The sequence below is a fragment of the Saccopteryx bilineata genome, chromosome 2, assembly GCF_036850765.1.
Source record: "Saccopteryx bilineata isolate mSacBil1 chromosome 2, mSacBil1_pri_phased_curated, whole genome shotgun sequence".
Lineage (NCBI taxonomy): Eukaryota > Metazoa > Chordata > Mammalia > Chiroptera > Emballonuridae > Saccopteryx > Saccopteryx bilineata.
This window is the reverse complement of record NC_089491.1, coordinates 21,449,257-21,461,184: the sequence shown is the minus strand read 5'-3', so window position 1 is coordinate 21,461,184 and position 11,928 is coordinate 21,449,257. Positions and strand designations below refer to the sequence as shown.

General features: G+C 48.1%; 1 protein-coding gene across 8 annotated transcripts; it reads right to left on the bottom strand.

The window, feature by feature from the left end:
* Window positions 1-1,124: 1,124 nt before the first annotated feature.
* Window positions 1,125-7,401, bottom strand: RNF183 (ring finger protein 183). Of its 8 annotated transcripts, none has more exons than XM_066256467.1 (5): window positions 7,225-7,401; window positions 4,852-4,936; window positions 4,641-4,729; window positions 3,991-4,260; window positions 1,125-2,200 (listed from the first exon to the last, which is right to left on the bottom strand). In XM_066256467.1, exon 5 carries the CDS (start codon window positions 2,173-2,175, stop codon window positions 1,606-1,608), a length of 570 nt encoding a protein of 189 aa, XP_066112564.1. In that variant the 5' UTR covers window positions 2,176-2,200; window positions 3,991-4,260; window positions 4,641-4,729; window positions 4,852-4,936; window positions 7,225-7,401; the 3' UTR covers window positions 1,125-1,605. The 8 variants fall into 8 exon arrangements, with proteins under 8 accessions (XP_066112564.1, XP_066112565.1, XP_066112563.1 ...); XM_066256468.1 differs by having other exon boundaries at window positions 3,991-4,257; XM_066256466.1 differs by lacking the exon at window positions 3,991-4,260.
* Between the last annotated feature and the right edge of the window lie 4,527 nt (window positions 7,402-11,928).

The window sequence follows — 11,928 nt, the reverse complement described above, 5'->3', positions numbered from 1 at the left end:
CTCATTACATAACTTACCCGCCACAGGTTAAGGAGCAAGGATGTGTAAAGGAGTCAGTGGGGAGAGCATGAGTCCCAGCTTTGGTGTAATTATCTTTGATGGCACAAATGGAGAGGTAGGTACTAGTCCCCTGGCGGGATATGTTGGTGACTACAATTTTGTAATGGAGAACTTTTTTGTCACTTTTTCTTTACATCTTAAGACCATGTGGCTTTACTAAATGTGAAATATATATCTTGGCTAATTGGAATATCTTGTACCTTAAGAACCTGAAGAGTTTATAGAAGCCAATTCCATTAAACTCACAATGTTTAGAGCAAAAGTAGCAACTTGTAGTCAAGCTGCAGCCCAAGCATCCAAATTCTACCTTGGTTTCTTAGGTTCCTAGACTCGGCCAGGAAAATGAAGACCAGCGTCCCTGTCCTGCACAGCACGCGATGGGAGCTGAGGCTCCCCCTATCCAGGGCTGACTTTCTGCTTGCCAGAATTTCAGTGCTTGGTGGAAGGAGGTTTGCTCCACCCTGCATTCAGTCTTCTCGCCAGGTTCTCTGCACCTACCAGGAGGAATAAAAATCCTTTTCCTCCAAATCCCAGATTTCTTTTGACCCAGTGTCCCTGCCTGCTTTCAGGAGGGGGGGGGGGGGGGACACAGGGAGAGAGATGAGAAGCACCAATTCTTCGTTGCGGCACCTTAGTTGTTCATTGATTGCTTTCTCATATGTGCCTTGATCAGGGGGCTCCAGCAGACCGAGTGACCTTTTGCTCAACCCAGCGACCTTGGGCTCAAGCTGGTGAGCCTAGCTTAAGCCAGATGAGCCCATGCTTAAACTGGTGACCTCGGTTTAAAATCTGGGTCCTCTGTGTCCCAGTCTGATGCTCTCTATCCACTGCGCCACCATCTGGTGAGGCCCTGCTTTCACCTTTAAACTTAAAGATGCTTAACACTCCATAAACCACCTACGCACAAGAGGCAGCCATGCAACAGAAGCAGCTGTGTGAGCATGCTCCACCTGCTAGTAAAGCTCTCTGCTGTGCGCATGTGCAGCACACACACACTCCTACCTTTCTCTTAGCCTGAGTTCTGACACAGCACCATCCAAATAAACAGTGGTTGAATAAGTGGATGAATGAATGCGGACCATTTTTACTGGGACTGGTGGCAAGATAAAACTGCAAGGGGGGAGAGACACATTTGCTCACAGAATTGAAGCTCTCATTCCAAAAATTTAGCAACACAGAAAGTGGACGAGTTCGAAGCAGCTCCAGTGAGAAATGCAGCTTGTTGTTTGGGCTAGTCAGGTTCCCAGAGACAGCTGTCCAGGCCTTTGGCACAACTTGCTCCCTAGCTCTGTACCCACAGATCTGCTTCTCTGCCCTTCATGACCCCATGGTTCACACCCAGAGGCCTCACATCTCTTCCCAGCCCCTTAGCTTTCAGAGGTTCTCATTACAGTAGGACTCTTCCAGAAGCAAACATGGCCTCACTGATCCGTGGATTGTGAAAAGGAACAATACTTCAAAGGAAGACAGCCACACGTGCGGCTCCACAGTCCCCACATCCAGTAGCAGCTGGGATAGGCTTGGTTCCTTGTCTGGAACAAGTGCTCACCCCACACTCCAAAAGAACTGATTGGTCCAAAAGATGGAGAAGATGAGCAACAGAGTGACGCTGAGGATGACAGCTATCAGGTAGGTAAACATCCGGGACTGAGGGTTGTGGCAACACTCCCTGCGAGAGTAGTGGCTGGAGATGGGGACGGGCAGAGGTGTGGTGGCAGGGGCCATGGCCTGGGGGGCCTCAGTCTGGCTCCCGGGCTCAGGGAGGTCCAGTGTATAGACCCGGGGCTGGCGCAGCAAGTAGCGGCTCTTAGGTTGGTCCTTGAGACAGAGCTGATGGCCTTCCAAGATGATGTGGTGGGGCTCCAGGCGGAGCAGGGAGAGCACAGCAGTATTTGTGGGCAAGTCAGTGACAGGCTGCCCAGAGGCCAGCACAGTGGGCTGGCGACAGAGCGGGCACAGCAGTTTGCGCCGGGCTGGAGTCACCAGGCTGAGATGAGCCAGGCATTCCACACAGAACGAGTGGCAGCAGTCGAGCATTTTAGGGGTGTGGAATGTGTTGTTGAAAGGGTTCCAGCAGACAGGGCACTCGTGCTCCTGGCCCTGCTGCTCGGCCATCCTTAGAGGCCTCACAAGAGATGTCCTGGCAGGAAGGGAAGGGAGCAAAGAAACATTTATTAATCTCTGTCCCTGTGCTTGGTCCTAGGCTGTGTTCTGGGTTGTTCAAAGGTCTTATTGTAAAAAGCTGAAAATTAATATTGATATTCTAGGAGGAAAGGTTAGGCTTTTCTGTCCCATCCTTCCTTTGGGGAGGGAGGGAGAAGAATGTAGAAGTTTCTGGCTTGCAAGAAACTTAGTTTTAAATCTAAAATAAAGGTTAACCTAGAAACTTCTTCTCTTTCAATAGGAGGCAGAATTTACATACCACCTTACATTGATTGTAGTTCCTCCCCCTTCCTGGAATCTTGAGAGTAAAATACCTCTAGGCTAGTGAGGGAAGATGAACCCTGAAAGATTTGTAAACATCTTTGATTGTGTTACCTTGAAAGTCTTAATGTTTCTGTGTATCCCCTAAACAAATGTTGTCAGCTTGTGCCATGATGTCCGCTATCCACCCGCCCGTGTGTGATCAAGGGTGTATAAACAGCCCCTGAAATATTTTTGGTTTGCACACGATTTGGGTCTGCTGCATTGTGTCAGTCGTATGTGGCCGGCATATTTAATAAATCTCCTCCTTCAACAAAACTCTTCAAAATTCATCTGGACTGGGTGTCTCTACATAAACCCGATGGAATGCGGTATGGTGCCTTTCAGAATCTGGGGTGCAGTACTTTATAACATTATCACCCACATTTCACAGAAGAAAAAACTTAAGTTCAAAAAGATGAAGCAATTTGTTTCAGAACACTCAATCCTGGGCCGAAGTATTGTCTGGTGCTCCTGTAGTATTCCGTGTATCAGGGTGAAGGCCCGAGCTGCCCCACTATTGGGGAGCTGCCACTGGAGGAGACTGCACCCCAGCTTGGAAATGAGAAAAATGCTCCTTATGATTCACATAACTGCCTTTGACTTCCCAGACCCCAGGAGAGGGCCGGAAGCCACAGTGAGTGGTTTGTGCTGGAGGACGACTACTTTCTTCCCTGCTGCCTCAAATCCCCGCCTAGTGCAGACACGGGCTTTGTGAGTTCCCCAGGCTGTCCCTCCGCCAGGAAGAGATGCCAGGCCCTTTGCCCTCCTCTCATTGGGCTAGGAGCCCATCTGTTCAGTCTCTGTGCGGGGCACCATGTTGACCTGGCAAGGGAGCCCCAGCCAAGGCTTTCCCCCTCCACCTGGAGGCTTGGAGGCTCCTCTGCACAGGCCCTCAGATGAGCCCTTCCAGAGCCTCCTCCTAAAGCTTGGTCTCCCCTGGCTCCTCCTCCCTCCCTTTGTCCCAGAAAACCCCCAGGGCACCCACCTGGCTTCAGTTGACACTAGAATGGTCAACAATCTACCCTGAAGAACAGGAGGCTCCAGTCTCTCCTTCTCCTGAATCCACAAAGCTTTGGGAGACTGCCTTCTCAGCACCAACCCCAGGGCCCATCTCCATGGCAACACACACAGCACCTGGAGCTGCCAGGTGGCCTGGGTTGCAACCTCTAGAGCACACCTGCCTGCAGCAAAGCCCACATGTGTGCATGGGGGGGGGGGTCAGACTTCCCCCAGGGCTTGGCAAGCAACCAACCCTGGAAGGCAAGTATATGGGCAGTCCCTTCAAGATCAAGGATCACTGGCTGGAAAGGTAGGGTTTACTTTTTCTAACTTGTGGGGAGGGTGAGACTTCTGGGCTTCCTCTCTCCTGGGCCCTCATTCTTTTCTAAAATGGCTGAAACCTCCTTCTTGCATAAAGGGTCTGCCTGCCCTGCACTTCAGTTGCTGTAAAATTTACCTACTTACCCAGCCTAAAATCTGAGATATCAGATTCAGTAAGTCCTCTCGGGTCCCCTTCTGATCATCGCATGTGCCCAAGAAGATGCCACCAGAACACAGACGGCATCCTGGCAGGCACTGAGTGCTGAGCGCTTACAGGCCACCTCAACCCTTGGGGACTTATAACGGGAAATCAGGAAAGAGGAGGGAAGGCTCCAGTCCTGCTTCTCCATTTCAACCAGAAACACTTAGCTTTTCTCGTATTTGATTATTTAAATAAGTTGAAGAAGCGAGCTGCTGAGAAAAAAAAAATTTTAAACCACTTCTCTGTCCCAGCCACTCATTTTGCAGATGGAAGGTAAGAAGTGACTGTGACCTAAGGTCACCCAGCTGGGACTTCCAGTCCACCACCATGTGTTGTCATAAAGGCAGAATGCTCATCCATGGCGAAGATCAAAGGGCTGGGGGTAGAAGGTTGCTTCCGCGAGGGAGTCAAAAGCTCTTCACCTACTGGGTGTGTCTTATTAACTTGACAGTGTTGGTCTTTTCTCAGGAGAGTTCTCATGGCCATGAGTCTCTTGTGGTAGGAACCTGAGAACTGTGTAGGGGGGACTTGGGGACAGTGACTCTCCCGTGTGCCCTTGATATGACATCATCTACCCCGACTGAGTTGATACCTGAAGCGAAACCTGCTTGCACTCTCACGGCTTCCTGGTTTTCTTCCAGACCTCTGTCACTGCTCCACCAGGGGAGCGGAAGCGAAGAGCTGCGGGAGGACGAACAGCTGACAAAGCTGGGATAGTCACCAAGGACGCTGCCCGATGGACGCCTTCTTCTGTGGACCATCCACCCATTCTATAAACAGCTACTGAGCTACTGAGTACTCACCAGAGGCCAGGCACTGTGCAAGGCATCGGGTCATAGTGAACAACATGGACCTGGCCTTGGACCTCGTGACCTTTGCATGACCAGTCTAGCAAGAAAGAGACAGTTAATGAGGACAGGGCCATAAATAAATCTATAATTGGAATGAATGTTATAAAGGACCAAAAGGAAAAGGGGCTGGGTGGGGGAATGGCCACTTCAGCCGAGAGCACTGGGAAGGCTCCTCTGGGAGGTGACATGAAAGCAAGGACCCAGGGAAGAGGAGTCCAGCTGTGCAGAGTGGAGGGAGAACGTCCCGGGTCAAGGGAACAGCATGTGCCACAAAGCCCCAAGGAGGAAAGTTCTGCCAGACCGAGGTAGTGAAATGAGGCCAGGTGACTGAGGTGCGACCGGTGGAGCTGGGTGGGAAGTGGCTCGGGACGAAGCCAGAGGGGGAGGAGGTAGGCCCCCCCTGCCTCCAGGTGGAAGCTGGTCGAGGGAGGATGACCTGAGCCTGTTTCTATTTTTAAACAGAGCACAGGACACCCTGAAAGGGACAGAGTGGAAATGGAAGCCTAGTGAGGGACCCAGCAGTGGTCCAGGCTGGGACGGTGGTGCCTGACGTACGTCAGGCAACGGCGAAGAAGATCAAAGGGCTGGGGTAGAAGGTAGCTTCAGCAAGGGAGTTAAAAGCACTTCCCAAGAAACAGTGGACAGCAGAGTTTCTGGAACCACATTGTCAAGGCTCATCACCCCAGATCCACTGCTTGTTAGGGCCGTGATTCCGATTGAATTGCTTAACTTCCCATTTTCTTCTTCTGAAAAGGAAGCTAACAGTAGCATGAAGCTCTTAGATGCTGGCACCCGGGGAAGACTACGGATCAGGTGGTTGGCATTATATTTGAGAGAGAGGAAAGGTCAAGGCCAACTTCAAGACTATAAAAATTTTATGCATTGAGCTTTGAGGAGCTCCCAAATTTCAGAGTGTGTCAGAAACAGACCCTTAATACTTATCAAAAGCCTTAAAATGTACATAGCCTTGATTCAGCAGTTTGCTGACTGGGAATCTGTGCCTAGGAAATAATCAAGGAAGGACCTGTGCAAAGATTTGATTACAGAAATACCTATCAAAGCACTGCTCTGATTGTGAAAAATTGAAAACTACCTAATTATCTAATAGTGAGTGAGACATGGGTTAAATAAATTCTGCTCCATCCATATAAAGAGACTTTCTGCAGCTTTTAAAAATGATGTGATAAAACACCTATTAATATGGAAATACATTCAGGTTATGTCATTAAGTGAAAAGAACCAGTAATAAAAACCATGTTAGAATATATTCCAATATATGTGTACAATAGCAAAAATGTCTGGAACAACAAACACCAAAATGTCAACCATGGTTACTTCTGACAGTAAAATTATACATGTTTGTTTCTTTTAATTATCTTATCTGAAAATTCTAACTCTACTGCAGTAGACTTGTACTACTACTGGTAAGGATCTCCAGTTCTCCCCAAAGCTGACCTACATTTCTAAGTGCCATGGCCAAGCTGTGCAGAGGAGAGACAATCACTGTTACATCAGCATCTTGACCCTTATCTTGGGGTGCTCTCAGACACCCACTGTTGTTTCAAGATTAGCTGGTCAGAGTCCAGCCTCTCTTCAGGAGAGACTCTAGCCAAGTATTCACCCACCACTCACCCCTAAGCCAGGACATCTCAGCAAGTGCTAGACAGGACCGCAAAGTCATCACCTCCACCTGTGACCAAGTCAGTTTGCCAGCTATTGTCTGTGTCTGTAGCATCATCCGAACAATGTCAACCTTGAGAGAGCATTTGTATAGCTCTTCACGGTTCATACAGAGCCCCAGTCCTTGCTAGGATCGAAGTGTGGCGACTCACACTAGATGGTATAATGCCTTTTACAGTGTTTTTCCATTTGCATAAGGCCATTTGGTTCTTTAAAACCACCCTGTGAAGAAGGCAGGATGGGGAGTAGAAAGTGCAGGTTTTGAAACAAGACTTTTTTGCTGTGAAATCTTGGTCTAATAGCTTAATCCCTCTGAGCTTCATTTTCCTCTGTAAAGTAGGCTAACAATCCCGCCTTACAGGGCTGCTGTGAGGAAGAGATAATGTCTGCAACTTGCCCAGCAAGGCACGGCAGGTGCTCAATACACAGTGTAATATTTTCATACCCATTTGATTAAGGGGGGACCCAAGGCTCAGAATGGTGAAGTGTCTTGCCCAAGGCTTCACAACTAAAGAACCGCTGAGCTTGGAAGCTGATCTCAGGCACCCCGCCTCCCAGGCCACTGTTCACCTGGACTGGGCTGTCTCTTGGGACTCTGGGGCACTGTGACCCAGACCTCCTCCAAGACCCTCTCTGGCTCCTTACCTGCTCCTCAGAGCCTCCTCCTCCTCCTCCTTTCCCGAAAGTGACTGCAGCATGTGCTCTGGCTGCTCCTGGCCTGGTTTCCAGGCAGTGCTGGGCGGGTCTCATTTGCATGAGCGTTCAGGCAGCTCCTGGCCAGCTCTATTTCAGGTTTTCTCTTCCTTCTGATGACTTTGGACCGTCTGGTCACAGGGGAAACCGGGAAGCTTTGGTTTCATCTTCCTCCTATGAGTCACTCCTGGTTTTTCTCAGTGGGTCAGAGTCTATTCATCCTGCAGGCCTCCTCCTGATTTGGGTTGGTGGCCTGCCATCAACTCAGGTGCACTTGACCTCTATATGCTGACCACCTTGAAGGGACAGTGGGTGTCTCTGACGCCACTTCTACCTCTCAACTCAGATAGAGACTTCCCTACTCTGAGCTCCTACAACCAAAACACTAAGAGCTCCTGCAGGCTATTAAGAAAAAGGCAAACAACCCAACTTTTTCTAGAAAAAGAGTCAGGGGAAGAGAGTGGTATTTAAGCATAAGCATGAAGAGCCTAGGTTCTCAATCAAGTCAGACTTGTGAGTCAGAGTCAAGGCCTTGCTCAGAATCCAGACTTGCTAGAGTTGTGTATAGGTTTAAAACTATTTCAAATAATTATTTCACTCGTTTATGACTTAAGTAAAGTTGTTTTAATCCACTTGTTTATGACAAAGAAAAAGAATTGCTTTGTTATGGGATGAAATAAGTCACGCCAGGATGTCATCATTCTACAGCGGCTGTTGATAAGCAACCAGCATCCCATCAGGGGACAGACTGCAGGGGGCTTACTGATAAGTACAGGCAGAGAAGTAACTGGCAAGGGGACACTGAGACTGTAGACACCCAGTTTGTAAGGAGCGCTTTAGAATTTTGGTTTGGGTGAGGCAACTATTCTCTAACTCTCTGAAGAAAGAGCCTCAGACCAGCACTTGAAAAACACCGCTAAAAAACTCTCTGAAGACCCTCAGGCACTCGCTTGAGTCCTGGTGAGGCAGTCCTGGCGGACAGTGGTGATAAAGACAGTGTGAGAAGCGGGGCAGGAGCCCTCGAAAGAGCAGCCTTTGCACCAACACCGCCTCTCATTCCATGGGGAACTTCTGTGCTGGCTGCTGGAAGTCAGCCCTTCGGTTGGTCACTGACTCGCCTACTTATTTTGTTTTAGTATTTTATTTATTGATTTTACAGAGAAAAGAGGGGTGGGGAGCAAGAAATATCAACTCATAGTTGTCTCACTTTAGTTGTTCATTGCTTGCTTGTTATATGTGCCTTGACCGGGCAAGACCGGGGTTTCAAGCCACCGACCTCAACGTTCCAGATCAATGCTCTGTCCACTGAGCCACCACAGGTCAGGCTGACTCATTTGTATAAAAAGATACACCTCATATTAAATTTGAATTTTATTCCTTCCTTCACTTCCCCTTGCCTGGAACAACAGTGTCATTAATCTATTTGTTTTGAGTATGTTATTTCTTTATTCGGCTTCTTAAGAAATATTATCCTGTATGCTATCGGCTTGTGAAATTACAATTTCCACCCTAGTCGGTTGGCTCAGTGATAGAGCATCAAGCCGGCGTGTGGATGTCTGGGTTCAATTCCTAGTCAGGGCACACAGGAGAAGCGACCATCTGCTTCTCCACCCTCCCTTTCCCCCTTCTTTCTCTCTCTCTCTTCCCCTCCCGCAGTCATGGCTTGATTGATTCAAGCGTATCTCCCAGGCACTGAGGATGGCTCTGCCAAATCTCTACCTCAGGCACTAGGAATAGCTCAGTTGCAAGCATGGTCCCAGATGAGCAGAACATCGGCCCCAGACAGGGGTTTCCGAATGGATCCTGTTCCAGGCGCATGCAGGAGTCTGTCTCTGTATCTCCTCTACTCTCACATAAAGGAAAAAAAAGGAATTATATTTCCCATAATGAACTTGTACTAAATAAATTGCAGGCAAAGACAGATATCAGACACTGAGTATAATTTTTGCTGCTTCCCCCAAACAAAACAAGATTAGCATGCCTGTATAGTGAGGACTCCACAAAAACTCCAAAGTATGGGAGCTTGGAATGTCCTTCCCACACATCTGCCATGTGCGTCTCTACCAGGTGGCTCTTCATCTGTATCCTTTGTATCTTTTATAATAAGCTGGTAAACTTATTATAAATGTTTCTCTGAGCCCATGAGCTGCTTTAGCAAATTAATCAAACCCAAACAGGGGGTTGTGGGAACCTCTGATTTATGACAGCAGAGGTGACAACCTGAACTTTCAATTGGTGTCTGAAGTGTGTGTGGGAAGGAGCTGTCTTGTGGGACTGAACCATTAACCTGTGGGTACTGACACTCCAGGTAGGTGGTGTCAGAATTGAATTGAATTGAATTACAGGACACCCCTTTGGTGTTGGAGAATTGCTTGATGCTATTGATATTTGACACATTGGAATTGGTGTCAGAATCGGAGCATGCCTGTCTTTTTTTTTTTTGTATTTTTCTGAAGTTGGAAACGGGGAGACAGTCAGACAGACTCCCGAATGCGCCCTATCGGGATCCACCTGGCACGCCCACCAGGGGGCGATGCTCTGCCCATCTGGGGCATCGCTCTGTTGCGACCAGAGCCATTCTAGTGCCTGAGGCAGAGGCCACAGAGCCATCCTCAGCGCCCAGGTCAACTTTGCTCCAATGGAGCCTTGGCTGCGGGAGGGGAAGAGAGAGACAGAGAAGAAGGAGAGGGAGGGGGGTGGAGAAGCAGATGGGCGCTTCTCCTGTGTGCCCTGGCCGGGAATCGAACCCAGGATTCCTGCACACCAGGCCGACGCTCTACCACTGAGCCAACTGGCCAGGGCTCTTTTGTTAAGTGTGGATGTTCATTGCAGTTTTATTTTAACCACAAATGATTGAAAAAATGTAAAAACCCAACTATATAGCACATCAATTATGTGGAATTATGTAATCATTTAAAATAATGACTTGTGGCCTGACCAGGTGGTGGCACAGTGGATAGAGCGTCGGACTGGGATGCAGAGGACCCAGGTTCGAGACCCCGAGGTCGCCAGCTTGAGCACGGGCTCATCTGGTTTGAGCAAAAACCCACCAGTTTGAACCCAAGGTCGCTGGCTCCAGCAAGGGGTTACTCAGTCTGCTGAAGGCCCGCAGTCAAGGCACATTTGAGAAGGCAATCAATGAACAACTAAGGAGTTGCAACGCACAATGAAAAACTAATGATTGATATTTCTCATCTCTCTTCATTCCTGTCTGTCCCTCTCTCTGACTCACTCTCTGTCTCTGTAAAAAATAAATTAAAAAAAAAGTTTTAAAAAAAGTAATAATGACTTGTGAAAATAGTTACAATATACTGTATATGGAGGGGGAAACAAAGTTTGTAAAATAATGTCATATAGTATGAGCCACATGTTGTAAAACAAAGTTCATATATATATAAATAAAGACTAAAAGGTCATAAGACAAATGTTAGAATGGTTATCCCTGGGTGAGGAGCTTACTGGTGTTGTCATTGTCTTATCTATATTTTTAAAATTTCCATTGATAAATATGTATTATTTTTGTAAGGGGAAAATTCTCTTGAAAAGTGAGTAAATGTGAGTTTTCTGCAACCAGGGAATCTAGAATTTAAAAAGCAAGCAGGGAAAGTGTGTAAGGAATTAGGGCATTGCAAGCACTGGTCAAATAAGCCATGGCCGCTGTGCGAGTCACTAATGTCTAGGACTCTAGGTGGTGGGGGCAAGGAATACTTTGCAAATAATGGAAATTTTTTCTGAGGAAATACCCAGGAGAGATAATGAGGCATCTCAGGAATTTCAGAGTTGAATTAATTTAGTTCATGCTTGGAGGGTGAGGTCAGCCAGCAAGAAAAGCGTCTCATCTGAGCAGTAACTTGGAACCTGGTGAGGGGAGAGTCATGAGACTTGGCGGGGCCCATCCAAGGTCTGGAGTGGAGGCGCAGAGTGGTTGAACCCGTCTGGGGGTCTAGGGCAGAAGAGGCAGCAGAGGCAGTGGAGGATGGAGAAAAGACAGTCAGGTTTGGGTCAGGTGATGATCGTGTTTAGCAAGCAGCCCCTCTGAGGGCAGGGGCAACTCTCCCCGTGGGGCACCACATTGTCATCACTCAGGACCTGCTTCAGTCCTTTCCAGAAGGTAGGGCAGTCCCAGCAGCACAGCCATTACCGGGAGGGTGTTAAAAACAAAGGCCCACTCCAGACCTACTAAGTCAGAATCTGCATTTTTACAGAATCCCTAGGAGAGGGGCCCCCGAACTTTTTACACAGGGGGCCAGTTCACTGTCCCTCAGACCATTGGAGGGCCGGACTATAAAAAAACTATGATCAGGCCTGACCTGTGGTGGCGCAGTGGATAAAGCGTCGACCTGGAAATGCTGAGGTCGCCGGTTCGAAACCCTGGACTTGCCTGGTCAAGGCACATATGGGAGTTGATGCTTCCAGCTCCTCCCCTCTGTCTCTCTCTCCTCTCTTTCTCTGTCTCTCTCTCCCTCTCTCTCTCATCTCTAAAATAAATAAATAAAATAAAAATTAAAAAAAAAAAAAAAACTATGATCAAATCCCTATGCACACTGCACATATCTTATTTTAAAGTAAAAAAACAAAACGGGAACAAATACAATATTTAAAATAAAGAACAAGCCTGACCAGGCGGTGGTGCAGTGGATAGAGCATCGAACTGGG

What these genes read in the sequence shown, in the direction of transcription:
- RNF183 (XM_066256464.1), bottom strand. Translation starts at nt 6,688, where the DNA reads ATGAACCGTGAAGAGCTATACAAATGCTCTCTCAAGGTTGACATTGTT. An exon ending in TGAGATGTCCTGGCTTAGGG is followed by an intron (nt 4,937 to 6,531) that starts GTGAGTGGTGGG and finishes CTTTCTTGCTAG; the next exon opens with ACTGGTCATGCAAAGGTCAC. An exon ending in TGCACAGTGCCTGGCCTCTG is followed by an intron (nt 2,201 to 4,851) that starts GTGAGTACTCAG and finishes CCTTCCTGCCAG; the next exon opens with GACATCTCTTGTGAGGCCTC.